Here is a 22,843-nt window from a genome sequence, read left to right as displayed (position 1 = left end):
TCAGTGGCTAGTTCAGGCAATTGCGGGTTTTCCCAAAGGGCGTGTGCGACTGTGGAGATGGCGCCTCACCATGATGCATGGCGAGTTGCCAGACTTTGCAGTGGTGGAACAGCATATGTTTCCTGTCGTCCATCTGGGATGAGCCGCAAGGCCCACAGAACAGAACAGAACAGAATCTGAAAGGGGTGGGACAGCGGGCCGGGGGCAGACCAAAGCAGAGTAACGTACTCTGTCTGACTGGTTGAGGTAATAGAAATGGGAAAGCTGGGACGCTAGGTAATGGAGGAAGAGATCAGTGACCGAGACGCCACCCTGATTGGTCGGGCACTTCAGGACCCGCCATGACAGTTTGTGTTGGGAGGGGCCCCAAACAAACGAGTTCAGGATAGACTCTATGGCTTTGAACATGCATAAGGGGATATACAGCGGGGCCTGCCAAAAGACGTAGCGTAGCTTGGGGAGAAGAATCATCTTATCCAGGTTAATTCGGCCTATAACCCCAAGGGGGAGACGGGACCATATCTGCGTTTTGGTTTTAAGGGTATGAAATAGGGGCTCGATGTTGAGGGCAATGTAGTCCAGGGGGATCTAGAGACATGGACGCAGAGGTATTTAATGGTGTTCGTTCTGACAAGAGGGAGGGCGGCTTGGTCAGCAGTGGGGGCGCCTAGATCTAGGGGGAGTATGTTGGATTTGGCCCAGTTTATCTGTAACCCTGAGAATGCCCTGAAGGCTGTTTATAATTTGTAGGGCTGTCTGGAGCGAGGGGCCAGCATCCGCGAGGTAAAGGAGCATATCGTCCGTGTAAAGGCTGACTACTTTGGTCGTCCGACCGCAGCAAAGTCCCCTGATTCCTGAGTGGCTTCTGAGGGCTATAGCAAGGGGTTCTACAGCCAGGGCGTACAATAAGGGTGATATGGGGCAGCCCTGATGCGTACCACGGGAGAGCAGGAAGGAGGACGAGATTCTGCCATTAACTTGGATGCGCGCCATGGGGGCCTGGTACAGAAGTTGAAGCCGCTTTACAAAGTTTGGGCCGAAGCCAAACTTGTGGAGGCACTCCAACAGGTAGCTCCACTTTACAGAGTCGAACGCCTTAGCGGCATCGAGGCTAACCACCACCCTGGAGCCCATATCTGAGTGCCAGGCCCGGAGGTTCATGTGTAGCCGCCTGAGGTTAAAAGCCGTGTTTTTGTCGGGCATGAATCCAGTCTGGTCGGGTGCACTAGGCTAAGGATTACTTTGTTGAGGCGCAGAGCTAGGATCTTGGCTAGTATTTTCACGTCAAGTTGGAGTAGGGAGATGGGCCGGTAGGACTCGGAACAGCGGGTCCTTGCCCGGTTTGGGTATCAAAACAATGAGGGCTTCGCTCATAGATGTCGGGAGTAAGTTTATGGCAAAAATATGTGTATATAGCTGGCAAAGCTTAGGGATAAGGATCTCACCCAACTGTTTATAGAACTCGAGGAGGAGCCCGTCTGAGCCCGGCACCTTGGATGTGGGGAGCTGCGCCAGGGCTTCAGCTATGCTGTCCGCTATGCAGTCAGCGGTGATGGGTGCTTCAAGCTGGGCAGCCTGGGCAGGGGAGAGTGTGGGGAAGGTGAACACCCTGCAGGAAGGTTGATAGTTTGAGGTGGGAATGACTAGCAGTGGAGGAGTAGAGCCCCGAATAGAAGGTCCTGAACTCCTCAGCTACCAGGTCGGGGTCCGTTAGCACAGCCCTGGACGCCGCCTGGAGATCCACCACCCGGCTTGTGGTCAAGGTAGGCCATATAGGCGAGGAGCTTACCCGCTCGCTCGCGATGTTCATATGTATGCTGTTTGCTGAAAAAGATGCCCTGACTTGCCTTCTCAAAGTGTAACTGGTCTGTGAGCCTGGTCTGCAGTTGCAGCTGAGATGCATTAGCAGCTGTCTGGTCGTTCTGGAAGGTCTGCTCTAGGCTGTATAAGCGATCCTCCGCCTGGCGGATCAGCAGCTTGGAGGTGGCCTTATGTCTGTTGATTCGCGTGGAGAGAATCATACGGGCGTGAATTTTGAAGGCCTCCCATACAGGTCCTACCGGAGCAGAACAGTCATTGGTGCGAAAGTAATGTTTTCCACTCGGACTGGACAGAGTCCAGGTCCGAGATGACAGTGAGCCAGAATGGGTTCAGCCTCCAGATCTGGACCGCAGGGGGAACCGGGAGTCTCAGCGTGATCCAGTACGGGGAATGGTTGGAGAGTATTCTGGTGTCGAAGCCTACGTCTAGGAGATGTGGGCAAAAAAAAATAAAATCTATTTGGGACATTGCCGCGCGTGACGGGGTGAAGCAGAAGAAGCCTTGCTGTGTCGGGTGTCTATATCGCCATGTGTCGGTGAGGGCGAATTCTGCAAGAAATTTCCCGAACCTGGTGACACCAGGCGGGGGGTTTGAGGGGGCAACAAGGCTAAGTCGGTCCAGGCTCAGGGCGAAAACCATGTTAAAATCGCCTGCCCAGACAGCGGGCACTGAGGGGTTCTGGGCCATGAAGGCCACCCCCCCTGTTGTAGCATAGCGAATTTAAACGGGGGGGGGTATAACATAGAAGGCCAGGAGAAGAGTCTCCAGGCCCCCAAATGTGGCATGCAAGAACAGAAACCGCCCCTGGGGGTTCGACTGTAGCGTATGGCGCTAGAATTGCACCGACCTGGCAATGAGGATCGTGTCCCCGTGGTAGTTGGTAGTGTGTGGGGCCTGGTACACCCATCCCACCCATGGTTTTTTTTAAGACACATCTGTTTCTGGCCTGCAAGGTGGGTCTCAACGATGGAAATGTCCGCCCGCTGGGACTTAAGGTGGGAAAGGACGGCAGAACGCTTGGCCCGCTCGACCGGACATTCCAGGTCACAATTTTTAGGGAGGCATGGTGTGAGGGGAGAAATAGGTAAGTGTAGCCATGCCCCCGAAGAGCGGCAAGGCAGTGCATGGCAATAGGTACATCATTAAATACAGCCTGAGAATATAAGCGTACAAATCAAACACCCGGAGGTCGGAGGGGGCGCCAATCCGGCGCCACGGTCCCAAGGAGAGCTCAAAAACCGCTCACATCATATGGAGGCAGGGCACACCCGACCAGACGGGTCACATACAGTAGCATCAATGGCACAATAATGGAAACGACATAGGTCATGCAGTACATTAGTAGGGGTTTGAGAAACTAAGAAAAACAGGAGAAGTAATACACAATAAATGACAAGAAATAAACTTTCTGCAAAAACACTGGACCAGCATAGCAGACTTAACACACCACCTCCCACTGCAAGCAGAGGGGCAGAGGCTGGCCAGGGAAACTTCGGTAAGTAGGTGGCAGTCACAGGTGGCATAGGAGCCCAGTGTCTGGGGGGGCCGCCAAGGTCAGGGGAACGAACAAGCTGGAGAGCGCACAGTGGTGCAGGGGGTATCCAGTCTTGGGTGATATGGGTGCGGGTGAGCCGCCCGAGACTCGCATGGTGAACATAGTGGCAAGCAGGAGGTTTCAGCCAGGGGCAAGGTGAGAGAGAGGGGGGCACAAATCAAAGTCAACTCGTGGTTCCAGGATGATTGGGAAGGAGACAGGCGCAACAGACAGGCGTGGGCCCCCAGCACCGGGCAGTCGGCGGCCATGGCAAAGGGGAAGACAGGGATTTAGGCGTGCGCTGGAGCAGCCTTGCCGCGACGCTCCAACCAGGAGAGAACAGCCTGTGGATCTTCAAAGAACTGTGCCTTCCCGTCACTCACCACCCGGAGCTGCGCTGGGAAAAGCATTGCGTATGGCAGGTGATGCACGCGGAGCTCCCGCTTGGCCTCTGTGAAGCGTGCTCTCTTCTTCTGGACCTCGGCAGAAAAATCCGGGAACGCCGCCACTGTCGTGTTACCAAGGGGGATGTTGCCTTTCTCACGGGTAAGTCGAAGGATGGCATCTCGATCGCGGTAGTTCAAGAACTTGGCTATGAAGGTTCTTGGTGGGGCTCCAGAAGGCGGGGGTTTTGCAGCGAGGTGGTGAGCACGCACCACCACAAAGGTTGAGGAGAAGGCCTCTCTGCTGAAGGTCTTAATGAGCAGGTTTTCGAGGTAAGTGGGGGGGGGGGGTCCGCTCCCTCAGATATTTCGGGGAGTCCCACGAAGCGCAAGTTGCACCTCCGAAGACGGTTCTCCATGTCCTCTTGCTTGTAGAGGACCGCATTCAGCTGATGTTGGAGCTGTTCAGCGGTGACCTGGAGCGGGTGCAGGCCCTCCTCCACGTGGCCGACACCGCGCTCGGTTTCAGACACCCGGTCCCGCAACCTGTGCATATCCTGACGGATAAGGGAGATGTAAGGGTGGTTTGGTACACAGCTATGGCATCCAGCAGCTTAGCAGTGTCGCCGGAAGGCCGCTCATCTTCCTCAGGGAGTGGGGAGACGCCATCTTCCTCCTCAGGGTCCCGCTCCTCGTGGCGGTATTTATCAAGCTTGGCAAGTACTCCGGATCTCTTCGGGGGAGACATAGCAGCTCAGAGGTATGGAATCAGTAACGGGTGTCTTGGGGTCTTTTTGCGGGAAGTATAGCCCCCAGGATCAGTTAAAAGGATCAGTCTCCAGCGGAGCTCTCACCCTGCACGTCCTCCATGCAGCTCCAGACCACGCCCCCAGGGCAAGGACTTTTTAACGCAAAACGGTGCTATTTTTTTTTTTTTTGGTTCAATATACTTCAATGGAGAAGTTGCAGAAAAGCATGTAATGTGTTTTTGTGGCAATTTGTGTTTTGTAATCTGCCCAACAACAAATTGGCCCAATTTTTTTTTTAAAAGACACAGGAGCCCCACAAGAAGGGGGGAAATAATCATCCCAGGCCTGGACCCGGACTGGTGGGCAAACTGTATAAGTTTCAAATCTCATGGAGATTTTTTTTTTTTTTTCAAATCTGTGCCTCATTTGGGAGATTGTGAATTCCTGGTTGTCACCACAGCTAGTGTCCCAGTTGGAAAACTCCCTCTCTGTTCCTGTTCTGGTGATTTTAATTTCACTCATAAACAGAACAGTGTGACTCTCCCTAAAGAACGTAAAAAAAAATACCTTTATACTTTAAGCAGGAGGACATGCAACACTGTACCCGTATATTTTTTTTTTATCGTTTTTTGAGACAGAGCTTTCTTTTTGTGGTATTTACTCACCGCTGTGTTTTTTTTTTTTTTTTTTTTTTTGTCTGCTAAACCAGTGGACTTGCAGGCCGGGTTTTATGTATTAGGCTGGGTTCACACTGCGATTTTCCCGTCCGTCAGCCGCATACGATTTATATGAAAAAACGTATGCGGCTGAAACTGACGTGAACGTATGGAACCGCACATATGTGCGTTTTCCATTGACATTAATGTTAAAAAAAAACGTATGCGTTTGCCATACTGTTTCAAAAACGGCCGCAAAACCGTGGTTGAACACGGTTTTGCGTACGTTTAAAAAACGTTTTGCCAGCAAATCGTACGCACCCTGATGCATCTGAGTGCAGACGATTTGCAATGCATTGTCTATCTATACGTTTTCCCGTCCGGGCCCGTACGTTTTCAATACTAATCGTAGTGTGAACCCAGCCTTACCTTGGGGAGATGCAGACTAGAATACTGCAATCACTGAGCAGCAAATGATCTCACCTGTGATGTATTTTTAGTTATCTTACAAACCTGGCCTGTAAGTGGGCCCTGAGGACAGGGTTGATGACCACTGTGCTAAACAAATGAAAAGATTGAAAAAATGAAACAAATGAAAAGATGGAGATTTTGTAAATAAGTAATTTTTTCTTCACTGACGGGCACTGTTATGCAGCACTGACGGGCGATAACTGATTATCTGCGCAAATCCCCATGTCAGCAGAGCCGCTTGTCGACTCTCCTCTTATCACACGCTGTCAGCATGAATAAAGGTTAACCGGTACTTGATATTTAAACTGTGATCAGTTGTGATTGGACACAGCTGATCACATGGTAAAGAGCCTACATCATAGGCTCTTTATTGTGATCAGAGATGCCATGTGTCCGAACGACACACCACTGATCGCCACTCGCATCATTGAAATTCCCGCCCGGCCTATAGCAAAATTATGTATAATTGTTAAATTCATGCTTGGGGAAATATTCCTGGGCTGCTGCTTAGATATGTGTAGTAAGGGTAGAGTTAAATCCTTCCGTAGGTTAACTTGTTATGTTATTAACCACTTAACGACCGCCGCACGACGATATATGTCGGCAGAATGGCGAGGCTGGGCAGATGGACGTACCGGCACGTTCTTTACATCTACCCAGCCGTGGCCACGCGCCCGCAGCTCCAGGACAGCGAGACCCGATCACCGCTGGGGTCCCGCGATCGGTCCCTGGAACTGAAGAACGGGGAGAGCCGCGTGTAAACACGGCTTCCCCGTGCTTCACTGTGGCGGCTGCATCGATCGTGTCATTCCCTTTATAGGGCAACACAATCGATGACATCACTCCTACAGCCAAACCCCCCTACAGTTGTAAACACACACTAGGTGTAACATAACCCTTTCAGCGCCCCCTGTGGTGAACTCCCAAACTGCAACTGTCATTTCCACAATAAAGAATGCATTTTGAATGCATTTTTTGCTGTGAAAATGACAATGGTCCCAAAAATGTGTCAAAATTGTGCGAAGTGTCCACCATAATGTCGCAGTCAGGAAAAAAATCGCTGATCGCCGCCATTGGTAGTAAAAAAAAAAAAAAAATGATAAAAATGCAATAAAACTATCCCATATTTTGTAAACGCTATAAATTTTGCGCAAACCAACCGATAAACGCTTATTGCGATTTTTTTTAATTTTTTTTTTTTTACCAAAAATATGTAGAAAAATACGTATCGGCCTAAACTGAGGAAAAATAATTTATTTTTTTAATATTTTTGGGGGATATTTATTATAGCAAAAAGTAAAAAATATTGCATTTTTTTTCAAAATTGTCGCTCTATTGTTTATAGCACAAAAAATAAAAACTGCAGAGGTGATCAAATACCAGCAAAAGAAAGCTCTATTTGTGGGGAAAAAAAGGACGCCAATTTTGTTTGGGAGCCACGTCGCACGACCGCGCAATTGTCAGTTAAAGGGACGCAGTCCCGAATCGCAAAAAGGGCCCTAAATTCAAAAACCTGTGGATCTAGTGAGAACCTAAACAAGTGCAAATTAATACAGTATACAGGGCTCAAAATTTCAAGTCCTGAGCTACTAGCCATGGCCTTAAGAGTTACTCGCCACAAGTTGCCCCGCCCAACCGCACCCCTAAACACGCCCCTTGTAAATCATATTTTATTCAGATCATACATGGTATGCAGGGTCGTCTAATGTTAAATGGACCCTGGGCAAACATTTCCGTACCCCCTGTAGAAACGCTACAGGAGAGGGTCAGAAAAACTGCAGACATGGCAAGGAGAGGACCAGAGAGATTGCAGACATGGTAAAGAGAGCGTCAGAGACTGCAGACATGGTATAGAGAGGGTCAGAGAGACTGCAGACATGGTATAGAGAGGGTCAGAGAGACTGCAGAGATGGTAAAGGGGAGTGGTCAGAGAGACTGCAGAGATGGTAAAGGGAGGGTCAGAGAGACTGCAGAGATGGTAAAGGGAGGGTCAGAGAGACTGCAGACCTGGTACAGGTACTGTGGATGGTGTGGTGATGAATGGCTCCCCGCTCTCTCCACATTTCTGTAGAGGGGGAGATGTTGCAGCTCAGTGTACACAGCTCTAGGACCCGGGAGAGCATGTCCTCCCTCTACACTTGTTCAGTGTGATCCCTGATCCCTCCCCCTGCTCTGAGTGCCAACTCCTCTGCTCACTCGTTTTCACAGGCGGGACTTGGGAGACAACAGGAGAAAGACAGTAGTTCCACTTGATTGGGCACCTCTTCTGCTACTCGCAATAGGTTAATATGTACTCGCCTAATGCTAGCAGGCGAGTACAAATTTTGAGGGCTGCAGTATATATCTAGTTTATAGTGATGTGTGGAGTAAAAAAATGTTTCTAGTGAGGATTTTAGTAGAACTTTGCATAAGAGGATGTCAGATCATAGGGAACTTGCAATATGAAAATAGAAAACTTGCTCAATGTCGAATGTTCTTGGCTCAATACCAAAAATCTGCCCCCATCCATATTTCTCCTAACCCTCAGTGTGGCAGAAGGGCCTGCATGACTCATTGAGATGTATGTGCTTTGCATTATGTGGAGGTATTTCCTATGCTAGATTTTGGCATATTGCATGTGCTATACTGCACGTGCGGCAAGAAAGATTTCCTGGGGCCTTATTGTGCCTTCTGTTACACAGTTCTTCTCGGTTTTACAGCCTAACATACTAAAGTTTATTATATGCCCATGGAAATTTTGTTTGTTTTTTTGGAAACTTTAATGAATATATCACCTGGATAATGTCGTAAAACCTGGACAATGATTTTAGTAAACCCTGAATATATTTGTAATTCAGGCTGTGTGATGTTTGCCAAGGAACTAATGAGAAAATACAATAAAATGTTATTGTGATTACTTCTTTTACAAGTGTTCAAACTGTGACTATGGTGTACTGACTGCTTGGCATTAACTGCAGTGTGCTGTGAAATTGCCCATGTGTACAAGTCCCAGATGCATACGATGTCTGAGTAAGTGTTGAACACAGCAGATAACCCTGGGGTATCATGATCAGAAGAAGGCTTCATGAGCACATTCCTAATTCTTTGGCATTATAATATGTCATGGTTTTTAGAGACCGTTTTTTTTTTCCATTAGTGCTTCATAGAAACGGATCGTTTAATGGTTGTCCTTACCTAATGCCTATTTTTAGCATGAGCTTTCACATGCCTGAACTTAATCCTATAGTGCTTAAATGGTCAGTTTCCTTGAAAAAATTTGTTTGGGATAAGTGCTAATTTGGTTTTAACTCCCACTTGATACCTTATCTGTTGAGGTGTCTGGAAATGAGATTGAGTTCCCCGCTAGCTCTTCCCACCTCCCATCAGTATCGGCCTCCCTGGTGGGTTGTATATGTTGTATTTATGTATGAGAATCATTGTGAATATTGTAGCAGTAGTAGTGAGTCATTCATTGCCAGGAGCTTGGAATGAAAGCTGTATCTGGTGGAATTTCAAAGACTAAAAGTATAGCCAAATCTCGTTTGGCTGTACGTCCATGGATCACAGGAGTGCGATTCGTTTTGCATTGCTGTTGACCCACTTTCAGCAGAGAGTGGGCTGAAGTCTGCTGACATCATGCATGTTGGTCTAGGTACCGTGTCATCCCGACCAGAGTCTGGATCCACCAGGTGCCTCGACTGACACCCCTCTTAGCGAGCCACTGAGATGGCTTCTCCGCCCCCTCCACAGCCCAGCGCTTCTCCAATGAGCAAGGAGGGAGAAGAGTAGAGAGCTGTGACCGACAGTCTACAGCTCTCTGCTCAAGGAGCTGTGAGAAACAAGTGATCAGCGATGTTCGATTCTCAGTGTAGAGGCGCCGGGGGACAGATACAGCATCAGACTGCATTCAGATTCTGAATCCACCTAGGCAAATATATAAAAAGAAAATGCTGTACTTCTCTTAACTTTGAATAGATCCACTTGGCTGTTGATGCATGGAGCTTGACATGCATGGAAATTGCACTAAGAGTTGCATCTCCTGCTGCATCTTTGATTTCCAAAAGACTGATGTTGGGGCTGCAAATATAGTTGATCACATAGCGGTCACCAGAGACTCCTAGATACAGTGTCCTGACAAAATGTCAAACCTGGCAGAATAAGCAACCGGTGTCACTTCACTTTTTTTTTCTTTAAACCATCATGAATTGCAGATTTTGACAAATTGCTTTTTTTGACAAATTTCTGTTTGGACACAACGGAATAGAGTCTGGTGTATGATATTATGTGTGGAGATTGTTACTCCGCTCCGGAACTAACCAAGGTAATGGCCGCCTTTGAGGCCGTTGTGCTGTAAAACGGCAAAATCTTCCTGTACCGAACTTTATTCGGTATCCGTTGTGTCCAATCACCAATTCATCCAAATCGCCAATTGCTGATGGTTTAAAGAAAGCGGAAGTGACACGGTTCGATTGCTTCTGATGTAGTTTAAGACAACATCCTGGGGGGATATCTTGTAGCATTGCATTGCCTACATTCAAACTATAAAATGCATTTCCTAAATTGACACACTTTCAGACTGTTATTTTCTAGAACTAGCTGTTTAACATGGATAACCAGATGGAAGCGGAAGTGCATCCATTTACATTCGGGTCCATTTAAGCTTGTTGAGCTGAATGCAATAAATATGCATTCAGGTCCAATTTTATGGAAGTGACTGGATAGGAGCAGATGTACAGGTGTTTGCATCCATCCAGCCATCCATACGGATTACATGGGTCCGTTTTTTCTAAATGGAATAGACACAGGTGCCACAAATGTTCTATATTTCTATTTTGATTGGAGTCAGCATGGTCTTTGCTGCACTGAAATCCTTGGTGGTTTGTAAGCCCTGCCCATTTCTGTAGTCCCAAAGGGAGGATGCGTCCCCTTCCCATCCTCCTAACATTTAGTAGGAAGTGTTTTATAGAAGAATACTATCAGTAACTGTGAAGAGGGAGTGTTGATTTGTATGCGTGTCTGGACTGCAGGAATATGTATATCCTGCTCCAACATACTTGGTGTTTTCAGTAGCCATGCTAGCAGTGAGGCTTCTCCAGCACATAGTGCTCACTAGCAACTTTTCAGCGCAATCAGCTATTAATGGCCAGTCTGCAGTATATGTACATTAACCCTCATCAGTGATCACAGCCCACAGAATAAATGCCTATCTCCAGGTTGTATGACCCCTTATCTTATGCCCTGTCTTACCTGCCACATACTGCTTCAGAGGCACTTGTTCGGCATTGTCCTAAATATGCCCACCCTTGCCTGTTCTGCAACAGACAAAGCCACTTCATAGCTCCCCACTTACCCAAGCATTACTGTTGTCTGCACTGTTACATGGAAAGTACTGTCACTGCCCTAGATTGTTGGTTGCAGTAATAAGTCTGGCATTGGTTGATTAACAACCAGGGCATATATTCACTGGGATACAGCATTCAATACAAAGATGTATTCCTCAGAATAGATGGGTTGCCAGGAAACCTAGGAAGCACTGTAATAGAAAAGGGAAGAACAGATTTTGTGCTGCAGAAAATCCTCCTGGATCTGAGCTATTTATGCCTAGGAGAAGTCTTGATTATAGATCCTAGCACCGTTTTGTAAAGGGCAAGGTGATGACCAGCCAGCCTCTTCTGTGCTACATATTGGCCACCTATTATACAAAAAGAATGGAGGTCATCGGCTCACTATCAGATAGGCCACCTATTAGCCTGTTTTTAAATGCATCTTGATTGCTCCCTCTGCTTTAACTTTTAGTGAAATCTTCTAGTAACCCTAAAGGAAATCTATACTGGTAAATATAGAGCCTCCATTGTTGGCCTATTTCTGTGCACATTGGTAACCTAGCTGCCTCCTGGTTTTAATCCTTTCTGACAATTTCCTGCAGGCTTTCATGCAGGCTGTGATTCATTTTGGTGCAGGTGAGTGCAGTAACTCATTGCAACCAGTTAATACATCTTGTACTGGCCAGACTTCAACAGAGGGAGTTTAATAGGTTGTCAATGGTTTTCTGCACTCAATCGGCTCAGAACGTTACACGTGCGCTTTTTTTAATCACATGTAATTTTATTTTGTGTTTTTGAAAATGCTTAAGACACAAAAAAAATCAATAGTTGAGGATTGGTTTTTAGGGGTGTCTAAACTTTTTGGCAAGCATGCTGTTGGTTGCGAGGACACCGCCTAATTGCAGACCGGATGTGGCCCACAGGCTATAGTTTAGATACCCCTGTTTTAGCACATGAAATGAATATTTTATATAGTGAAAGCATTTTTTTTTTTTTTTTTTTTGATGAACCAGGTTTTTTAAATAATGACTCAATTTTTTATCTTTACCTGGAACAGCTCCTTTATCTGGTCTCCACACTAGACAACTCAAGGAGACACATTGTTAACGACAGCCAGAAGGTAATTTTAGGATTGTAAGTCTGTGAAATAATCTGTAAATTGACTTGTCTACAGAATGCCCCAAACATTTAATATAACATGTATGTGGTAAGTTAGCTGATTTGTACAACCAAAAGGATCTTGTATGACATTCTAAATAAATCCAAAATCCAGTTGCTATGTTATGCACAGGCCTTGTAAAGTTAAAAAAAATAAATAAAAATGTCCTTTTACAGTCTTTGACTGAGACACAAATCTTCTATGTGTAGATTTAGATGTGTGTCTGAATCCCCCTTTAGTCTGGAGCACAATCCAGGTTGGATCTTTAACACCATGTTTGACAAATGCACCACAATCGCGCGTGCATTTGCGCCACTTTCCCCCTTTGCTAGAGTGTGTAGTCCACTACATGTCAGGTAAACTTTGCCATGGGCTTGAAGCCAAGCATCACGACCACAGTATGTAAATGCATCTGGGGGGGGGGGGGTTGTTGACGGGTGGAAAAAATGCATGCCTAAATGAAGCCTTTGTGTTTCACATGCTTACCCTCCCAGACACTGCAGCGCTGTGGGGGGTTCAGCAACAGCATACACCTGCAACATTTTTTTTTCATCCTACTGGAGCAGACACATCCTACATGAGAATAGCAATGCTGCTGTAAATTCAGGAGCTTGTGATGACACCTCAGCCAATCGGAGAAAACCTTTTATTCATTGTTAGAAATACAAGGCTTCTTTGGAATGGCTGGACTCCATTTTGTTCTGGCAGCAGATGGGAAGTCGTACTGTTGCGGGACACAGTGCTGAATACTCTCTGTAGTTAATGCTTCTACGTTATACCATGCTTAGTTGCCGAATTGCTTAGTAATGAAAATAGGCAGACAGACTATTTTAAAGTGACAGGAAACCTGAAATCCTCCATGATGTTTATATACTGTAGGAGGTCTGCAAGTGGTTAAAGTGAAATTCTGACTCATCTGTGTAGCAGCATGGAAGCTCTACCTTAGTCCCTTTTTTTTAAATCCTCTGTTGCACTGAAGCACACCTGTTGTTTACATATCTTCAGATTTATAGACCGTACTTGTGGAGCAGTTTCAAACTGCCCTATGTTTGTACTGGAGAATCACTTAGGCCTTTTACGTATGTGGCCATACTGGTGGAATTGTAGTCTCTGCATAGGAGTTTTGGAAATCAAGTACACATGCATAATTTTATATGGCTGTAGAAATCATCATCTGTTCCTGTGTGTCCATTATTTTTTTTATTTTATTTTTTTGTCATTAATTTGGATATTTCAGCTCTATAAATGCTTTAAATGGAAAACTATAGTCTCCTCAATGTGTGTTTTTTTTCTTTTTGTTTTCTTTACAATTCTACAAAAAAAAAATTGGCTTGATTAAAATCCTATTTCTATTTTTGATTTTAAAACCTTCTTTCTGTGCACTCATGTGAGGGAAAATGTTTTGCCTGCATGGGATACACAGGTGTTCCCTGTGTCTGCATGCAAGCAGTCCCATTCATGACATTTGGGATGCAGCAGCTACATGGACTTGGCCTCTGTGCTCCTAATTTGACATTCGTGTGGGTGCTTGTCCCTGAACACACACTGGTAAGTTCACCTTTTGAACCATGCTTTTTGGGGTGTAACTTGGTGCAAATGACTCTGGCTGCTCAGGAAATACCTGTAATGTGTCTATTTTGCATTTCTCTGTAGTTCTGCCAGGTCAGAGGTTCCCACTCCCAAAGCTGTAAATCTGCAGTGTGGTTTATACCCCTGAATGTTCCAGAAAGGATAAGGGCCTCTTGTTGCACTATTCTGTAGTTTCCAAAACAGCAGGAATGTATTTTTATATTCTGAGTGAGGCCCCTTTCCCACGGTCTGTTTACACCAGCCAACATCCAATCCTATCCACTAAAAGCCAATGGATAGGGGATCCATCCCCTATCCATCTGGCGGACCGTTTACATTCAACTGCTTATAGAGGAGGGTGTTTCTGTGTCTGCTCTGCAAAAGTGGGGCAGACATGGACCTGTCATCTGCCGTTTGAGCGGACAGATCCGCCACTGAGCACGCGCATCCGACTGTGTGCAAGAGCCTTTAGAGTTCTTCCACACCGGGTGGGCTCCGTTGGAGTCTGCCTGCTCAGTGGGAAATCTGTTCACTGATCCCCACTGAGCAGGCAGATGGCTGGTCCATGTCCGCTCCACTTATGCAGAGTGGACTTGGACACAGCCCACTCTTCTCTATAAGCGGTTGGCTGTAAACGTACTGCCTGTCTTCCAGGTGGATAGGGAATGGATCCCTCTCGGTTTTAGCGGATCGGATGTTGGCAGGTGTCAAGGGACATGTCTCTCCATAGAGGAGACTGGAGGGTCAACCTGAAAAACTGACAGATGGACCTCATCAGTCCACTAGTGTGAAAGGGGCCTTATACACTCATTCTTTCAGCTTTCTTGACCTTTCAAAGTAGGTATGTCCATTTACAGATCGAAACATTAAAGGGGTTTGTTTTTTTATTTTCTAATTGGGTTCATTTAAGCTTGTGCTAGTTCGATTTCACTTCAAAAAACATTTTTTTTTCTTTATCTAATTTTCTCACTTCCTGTTCCTCCTCAGTAAGCTTGCCCCCATCATCTGAGCTGTTCTGGGTGGGGGTTAGTCAGCTAGAACAGCTTACTGAGGAGGAACAGAAAGTGAGAAATTCAAAGAAAACAAAGTAACATTTAGAAGGGAAATTGAAGGAAAAGGTAAGTGAACCAACAATGTACTAGCTTAAAGGAACCAATTTAGAAAATAAAAAACAAACCTTTACAACCCATTTAACTTAAAGTGCTGTGCGGAGAAGACTTTCCTTTTTGCGCTAAAGGGTAGTAATCCATCCTTTTTTAGAGCCAACCTTCAAAATCTAGAACGACATTTCTAGTTATTCAATACAGTATGATGCATTCTTCCAGACCATCCAGATGTGTCATTAGTATAGCATGGTGAAACTAAATAGTAGCTTTGTGTAACCAGGCCCCTTTTATCTTAATTTGGTGTCTGCACTGGTTACATGGTTCTTTTTATGATAGAAAATGCTCTTGCATTGATGATGAATTCTGATGCATGGCTTTCCACAGACACACTTGCAGGCAGCTGTGGCAGCTGGAACAGCATCTGGCCCTCCGCAGAGCCTTAAACTAACGTACCCAGAGACTTTGGATCGTATTAAGGAAGAATTTCAGTTTCTGCAGAGTCAGTATCACAGGTAAGACTTTAATTTTCCTTTTTTAGTATGTTGGTTTTTTAAGAGGTATTTTAAAGTGACTTGGGTTCTGTTGAACAATTCTCTTATTCTGCAAACTCGGTAGCACAATTAGGAGCTTATTGTTTTGGACAGAGCAGGGAAGGTTCGCTTTTGTTATGGTATTTTCTGCAGCCTGTGACACTAGAACAGGGAATGGTTGTTACTAGGACAGGACGGCGCTAAGGCTGCATTCACACCTAAGCGACAGCGTGTAGCGGCAGATTTGCCGCGATTACAAATGTTTCATTTTTTTTTTTTTCTAAAGTATTCCCATTGCTGTCTATGGGAAAACGCGCCTGTCGCGTGAAAAAAAGGGTCCGGGACTTTTTTTCAGGCGACAGGCGTTGCGCGTCTGAGATGTGAACCATCTCCATAGACGGCAATGGGAATTCTCCCCTCTAGCGACAGAAGCGTCCCGCGTCGGGCGTTTTGTCGATTAGGTGTGAATGGGGTCTAACAACCAAATAAACATCACAGTACATCTATCCAGTCCCCAGTTTTGGGAGTGTTGCAGTTGGAGATATTTCCCCCTAACATCCTGTCCGTCTGACACACTGCCTCGGGAACAATTGGGGGGGGGGGGGGGGGAGGGATATTCCAAATAAAAGCACAGCTCTGAATACAAATCTACCATCTCTCTATAATTTTATATATATATATATATATATATATAATATACATACATACATACATACATACATACATACATACATACATACATACATACATACATACATACATACATACATTATTTTTTTTTTAGTTGAGCAAGTCGAGGAAACTGATAACACAAATGTGTCCCTCCATAGCTTCTTAAATATGCTAAACAGGGGTAGCCTCCAGTTTTGTCTACAGCCTGACCAGTAGAAATCTTTTGTAGGGCTTGCTTCCCTCATCTGCCCACCCCATACACTTGCGTAAGGTCAAAACAAACACAGCATAAGTTGTTACTGTTTTTAATACATCACTTGCTTATTTCAAATGTTTTAACTTAAAGCCAAGTATATTTTGTCACATAGCCTTGAATTATTATTTTTTTTTTATGTGCAGTTTAAAATTGGAGTGTGAAAAACTTGCAACAGAGAAAACTGAGATTCAGCGACATTATGTCATGGTGAGTTGACCTAAAATGGAGAGATGCGAATGGTTATGTTTGATTCAGTTAATGCATGCATGGATCCCACCATTTTGAACCTGGGTGAAATGAGCAGAGGAAGTGTGCCAAACCAACCACTTTCCACTTGTCATTATTTTAGAGCACGTTGGCAAATGAAGCATGTAATTGGCTGCTGTTTGCAACACTTCAACTTTTGTTTTCTCATTTTGATATTTAAGATGCATTCGCTGCAATGTTGATGACATGTGAGAGTATTCATTTGAATTGTAAGCCATATGGCAGTGTAGAACTTGAAGCAAGCACTTTGATTGGGTAAGCAGTTCATACCTGTTATGATAAATGGGTTGAAGTTAATGTCCAGGAAAGAGCAGATTAATCTAGTATAGTGAAGCTGATGCATTTGGTCCTATCAAAAGTATTTATTTTTTTTCCTTTTTAAATTCTAAGCTTATCTTTTCATAAAAATAATGAATGCACATTACTTTTTTTTTTTTTTCCTAGAGAGCCTGCAAAGCATTGCACTCGCGATCAGCAGATCATGGTTGCAATGCAAGGTTCTTGCAAACTCCCAAGATGGCTGCCTACCTTTGCCTGCTACAGGTAGGCAATTACTTGAGAATGGGAAGAATTAATAAATTATGAAGGCACTCGCCAGCGCCCTCGCAGTTCATTAAAAACTACAAGCCATCAGCTGCAATGGCTGAAAGGTAGTTGTAGGTAGTTCATTCACAGAAAACGTGCTTGTCAAAAAGTGACAGCATGTCGGAGGAGAAGATCCAATGTCCGCTGTTTCAGAGCAGGGGAGAGCGGCAGAATTGGTGTCAGGAGCTGGAACGTGTTGCAAGGTCCACCCTACATGGGACATGTAACCTGTTTCAAAAAGTGAACTTTATTCTTTAACCACTTAAGGACCGCCTCCTGCACATATACATCAGCAGAATGGCACGGCTGGGCACATGTACGTACAGGTACGTCCTGTACATGTACCCAGCCGTGGGTTGTGGCGCGCGCTCCCGCGACCCGGTCCGAAGCTCCGTGACCGCGGGACCCGATCGCCGCTGGGGTCCCGCGATCAGTCCCCAGAGCTGAAGAACAGGGAGAGCCGCGTGTAAACACTGCTTCCTCGTTCTTCACTGTGGTGGCTGCATCGATCGTGTCCTCCCTTTTATAGGGGGACACAATCGATGACGTCACTCCTACAGCCACACCCCCCTACAGTTGTAAACACACATTAGGTGAAACATAACTCCTTCAGCGCCCCCTGTGGTTAACTCCCAAACTGCAACTGTCATTTCCACAGTAAACAATGCATTTTAAATGCATTTTTTGTTGTGAAAATGACAATGGTCCCAAAAATGTGTCAAAATTGTCCGAAGTGTCACGAAAAAAATCGCTGATCGCCGCCATTACTAGTAAAATTTTTTAATAAAAATGCAATAAAACTATCCCCTATTTTGTAAATGCTATACATTTTGCGCAAACCAACCGATAAACACTTATTGCAATTTTTTTTTTTTTTTTTTTTTTTTTTTTACCAAAAATATGTAGAAGAATACGTATCGGCCTAAACTGAGGAAAAACATTTTTTTATATATGTTTTTGGGGGATATTTATTATAGCAAAAAGATGATCAAATACCACCAAAAGAAAGCACTATTTGTGAGAAAAAAAGGACGCCAATTTTGTTTGGGAGCCACGTCGCAAGACCGCGCAATTGTTAGTTAAAGCGACGCAGTGCCGAATCGCAAAAAGGGACAAGGTCCTTTAGCTGCACTTTGTTCCGGGTCTTAAGTGGTTAACATGTTAGAAAAATCTAAATATCCTTTAGGCCCCTTTCACACTAGTGGTTCGATCGGGTCAGCCTTTCCGTTTTTCAAGCGCCGATCAGATCCTCCATTATGAAGCTTGCATCAGATCTGCTAAAAACAGAAGGGTGGAGATCTGTAGCGCATCGGGATCAGATTGCAGTTGGGTGTAAACGGACAGAGGAGAGAGAACGGCTGTAGCTGCTCAGCATAAACAGAGCAGACACAGACCAGTCATCAGCCTGCCAAGTGAGGATACGTGGAGTTCACCCCATGTGATCACCATCTATGTTGTAACATTTTTAAAGGCTTCCTGAAATCCTTTTTTATAGATAGATAGATAGATGAATATACAGTGGGGAAAATAATTATTTAATACCCTGCAGATTTAGAAAATGTGCCCACTTACAAAGAAATGAAGGGTCTATAATTTTTATCATAGGTGTATTTTAAATGTTAGAAACAGAATATCAAACAATAATTCTGAAAAAACACATTCTACAATCGTTATAAACTGAGTTGCAGTTTAGTGAGTAAAATTAAGTATTTGATCCCCGAGAAAAACGTGACTTGGTGGAGAAACCCCCTTGTTGGCAAGCACAGAGGTAAGGCATTTCTTATAGTTGGTGACCAGCTTTGCACACATCTCAGAATAGCTTTTGGCCCACTCTTTACAGATGCTCTAAATCCTTCAGGTTTATTGGCTGTAGCTTGGCAACTCGAATTTTCAGCTCCCTCCCTAGATTTCTATAGGATTAAAGTTACTAAACCCAGAACCTGCATTCACTATATCTGGTCTCCCACAGTACACATAACATGGAAATCCAATTATTTTAGTAAATATAAACTGATAAATACCTTTTCTCATCGGCAGTATATAGCACCATTGTGACTTTTATTAGTTCCTAGTAAACCTTGGAGGAGTTTTCATAATGCACTGATTCTCTGTCTGGACAGTGCTGATTGGCCCTGTGCTGATCACATGCATTCTCCCCAAGAAGGGAAGGGGGGGGGGGACTCTAGCAATACACACTAAACTGAGCATGTGCAGCCCATCCACTGGCTCTGTAAATATCAGGTTATTTTTTGGGGACAGTGGAAGAAGAGAATCAGAGAGCCTAGATCAAATGGCCTTTATACACAATGCAAAGGGTTAACCCCTTGGGTTACACAGCGAATATAACAAGCATGCTTTACTGCATATACAGGCTGATTTTACTGTTGTGGTTTTAGCAACGCTTTTAGTTTTGGAGACTGGCTAGGCTAGTCCATGACCTTAATGTGCTTCTTCTCAAGCCACGCCTTTGTTGCCTTGGTGGTATGTTTTGGGTCATTGTCATGCTGGAAGACCCATCTTCTATGTTCTGACTGAGGGAAGAAGGCTCTCATCCAAGATTTTACAATACATGGCCTGCTCAAAGCGGCATTGTCGGCCTATACCCCTTTTTTTTTTTTTTTTTTTTAAGCAGAGAAACGGCACCAAAGCATAATGTTTCCACCTCTGTGCTTGACTGTAGGGATGGTGTTCTTGGGGTCGTAGTCTGCGTTTTTCTTCCTCCAAAGACGGCAAGTCGAGTTAATGCAAAAGTTTTGGTCATTTTGGGCTCAGTTTTGGTCTCATCCGACTACAGCACTTTCTCTCAATCCTTCTCTGAATCATTTAGATGTTCATTGGCAAAATTCAGACCGGCTTTGAGAAGGGGGCCTTGTGGGCACCTCAGGATTTCAGTCCATGGCGATGTATTGTTACCAATGGTTTGAAATCATTCAGAAGCTCCTCCTGTGTAGTTCTGGGCTTATCCCTCCCTTTTCTCATGATTATCCTTACCCCATAAGGCCAAATCTTGCATTGAGCTCCAGACAGAGTGTGATTGATGGTTATTTATTGTATGTCGTCCATTTGCGATTAAGCACTCCACCAGTTGTCTTCTCCTCATCAAGCTTCTTGCTGATGGTCTTGTAGCCCATTTGAGCCTTGTGCAGGTCTACAATCTTGTCCCTGACGTCCTTTTGTAAGCTCTTTGGTCTTGCCCATGATGGTGAGTTTGAATGGTAGAAAGAAATTCTGTGGACAGGTGTCTTATACACATAACAAGTTGTCGTTGGGCGCACCTTCTTAAATGGACAGGACTAATAATCTGTGCACCGCATGAGCACGTACTGTAGCCAGTCTGTGAGAGACAGAATTATTGTTGGTAGGCGATCAAATACTTATTTTACTCACTGAACTGCACCTCAATTTATAACATTTGTATCATGTGTTTTTTTTTTTTTTTTCTGTCTTTTTGGTTGATATTCTGTCTCTATCGTTTAAAATGCACCCATGATCTAAAAATTATAGATCCTTAATTTCTTTGTAAGTGGGCAAACTTACAAAATCTTTCCAGGGGATCAAATAATTTTCCCATTGTACATGGGAAGGAAGTTCTATTTGCCAAAAGATTTGTATTTATGTCCATCCTTCTCTGAGATTAACACAGCTCTTTCAACGCAGTACACCCAGCTTGTAGTACTGTACTTACTCTATTGCAATATATGTAATACAACTAGGGTTTGTTGCTTCTCTTGGTCTGTGATTGGACAGTTGAGGAGAAGCAGCAGACTGAGCTCATCTCTCTCATCAGTCTGCTTCCTCCTGAGCACTGCAACAAAACTAATTGGCTCTTATATATAGGAGCACTTACCTAAATGAGTTGGGGTGTTTTTGTTCTGGGTTTTGTGCTGAGTGGCTGGTCTGCTGCATTCTGTACACAGGCAGTTGGCCGCTCGGCATGGTGCTGTTCAGAGAGTGCTTTGCAAGCCAGCAACTTGGCACAAGACCTTGAAAGCAAGTGGAGATTTAAGTCCTGATGTCTACTACAGTGCTTTCCAGCTTCCAGGGGTATCAGTCGGATTTGGTATGTGCATGGTTATATTGGTCCAAGCTGAACCAGTGTTACTATGTTTAACATATCCATACATAGAAGTCTTCCATTTTAAAGGTAGTTTATGCTGGTAAGCATAAGCAGCTTGTGGAATTGCCAATAAAACAAAGCGGGTTTGCTCTGAATTGGCAAAGCAGTGATTCACTTTAGTGTTTTGTATTTGTCATTAGTACACATGTATTGATTTAAATTTGTTTTGTTTTTTATATATATATTTTTTTCCCTTGCAGTATTATGAAATGTCCTATGGTCTGAATATTGAAATGCACAAACAGGTAACCTTTCCATTCTCCATGTGTGCTTTTTACCCACTAGTTTTCCTCCAAGCTCTTCCTCCTCCTCCTCTCACTGTGCCAGCAGCTTACTCCTTCCTCACGCTGTGCATATAAAAGTAGCAGTAAATTGCACAGTAATGAGTGGGCCTGTCCTCCCTCTGTTGGGAGGTAAAAATCCATCGCAGCCCTTTAAGGTGGCTTTACTCGGCAGCAATAAGGAATTGTGGCAATCTGGAGGGCATAGTGTGCTGGTGCCATTAGGAGAGGAGGAAAGTGACAACATTCTGTCATTTGTCACTTTTTGTGCTAAACCTTGGTATTCTTTCCTATGTTTGTCTTGTAACAGGGCTACCCTGCTTTGCTGACATGGGATGCTCCATCCTAAGATGCCATTCATTTGCCTTAGAGAAAATGTATTGTGTGATAAGGCAGATGGTTTATATTTGCTTAACTTCAGTAAAGCTGACTATACAGCTGCAATTTTCGCTGGTTGAGAAGTCTGATTGTTGGGGTTCAACCATACGTGCATATCATTAAATTTAACAGATTCAGCTGTTCTGTGCCGGAGTCTTGAGGGCAGTCGATGGATATTGCTTTCATAGGACTGCATTTCCTAATTTAGCCATTTAGTAATTGATCTGGTTTACACAATAATCTTTTGTGTGTATGCGTTTTAAAGTATATCTGGAATGTGTAACTGTAGCTGATGGGGTATTTATAAGAAGATTATTATTTATTTTATTTGAAATAACCATTCTGCATCCACCAGGAGTGAGGTCATGACTTTATTGGATCTAAAGATAAGAATGAATTTCTCATTGTCAACCATATTGAAGATGGGCATATCACCTAATTTAACTGGGCTACATCCTAGTTTTGTTCAATTTTAAATATACTGTTCATAGTGTGAAGCATGACTTGGAGGAAAAAGGCTGGATTTTCAGAGCCTGAAAATTGTCCCTTGCAGTGGGACTGTGCCTGCTGTAAAAGGGTTAACTGTTTAGGTGGCACAATGCTGTAAGACTGGTGCATGCAGCATCATCTTCCCCATGTTCCAGTGTTCTAATGTCCTAATGTGATCAAGAACAGTGCAGGGTCCCTACTCCAAGGGTCAATTCACCGCCGGAGCATTGGAGGATCGCTTGTGTGTGGGTGCAGCCCCATTGCAAGGAAGAGTTTTCAGATTTCCTGAAGCTGGGCTTTAAGAGCAAGACTTAACCATTTTCTTACCAAGTAATTCTATGTGCAATACATTGTGCTTTTATGTAGTTTAACCACTTTAGACCCAGAAAGATTTACCCCCTTTTTTGCGATATGGCACTACGATACTTTAACTGACAATTGCTTTATATATACTTTTTACTATAATACATAGCCACAAAATAAAAATGAAAAACAAATGTATTCACCATATACATTC

The 22,843-nt window shown here is 44.4% G+C and overlaps 1 protein-coding gene across 9 annotated transcripts in view; it reads left to right on the top strand.

Annotated features, from left to right (window-relative positions):
• Positions 1 to 22,843, top strand: part of LOC120909999 (transducin-like enhancer protein 1) — a 62,865-nt gene that overhangs the window by 14,871 nt on the left and 25,151 nt on the right. For 6 of the 9 annotated variants that reach the window (XM_040321867.1, XM_040321877.1, XM_040321842.1 and 3 more), the window contains exons 3-6: positions 11,975 to 12,037; positions 15,136 to 15,263; positions 16,353 to 16,416; positions 21,379 to 21,423. In XM_040321867.1, the coding sequence (XP_040177801.1) occupies positions 11,975 to 12,037; positions 15,136 to 15,263; positions 16,353 to 16,416; positions 21,379 to 21,423 (300 nt within the window). Of the gene's footprint in view, positions 1 to 11,974; positions 12,038 to 15,135; positions 15,264 to 16,352; positions 16,417 to 16,684; positions 16,732 to 21,378; positions 21,424 to 22,843 lie in introns of those variants that run through there. The other 3 variants (XM_040321849.1, XM_040321858.1, XM_040321885.1) reach the window with 2 other exon arrangements.

Source organism: Rana temporaria, chromosome 1 (assembly GCF_905171775.1).
Source record: "Rana temporaria chromosome 1, aRanTem1.1, whole genome shotgun sequence".
Lineage (NCBI taxonomy): Eukaryota > Metazoa > Chordata > Amphibia > Anura > Ranidae > Rana > Rana temporaria.
This window is presented reverse-complemented; position numbering and strand designations above follow the sequence as displayed.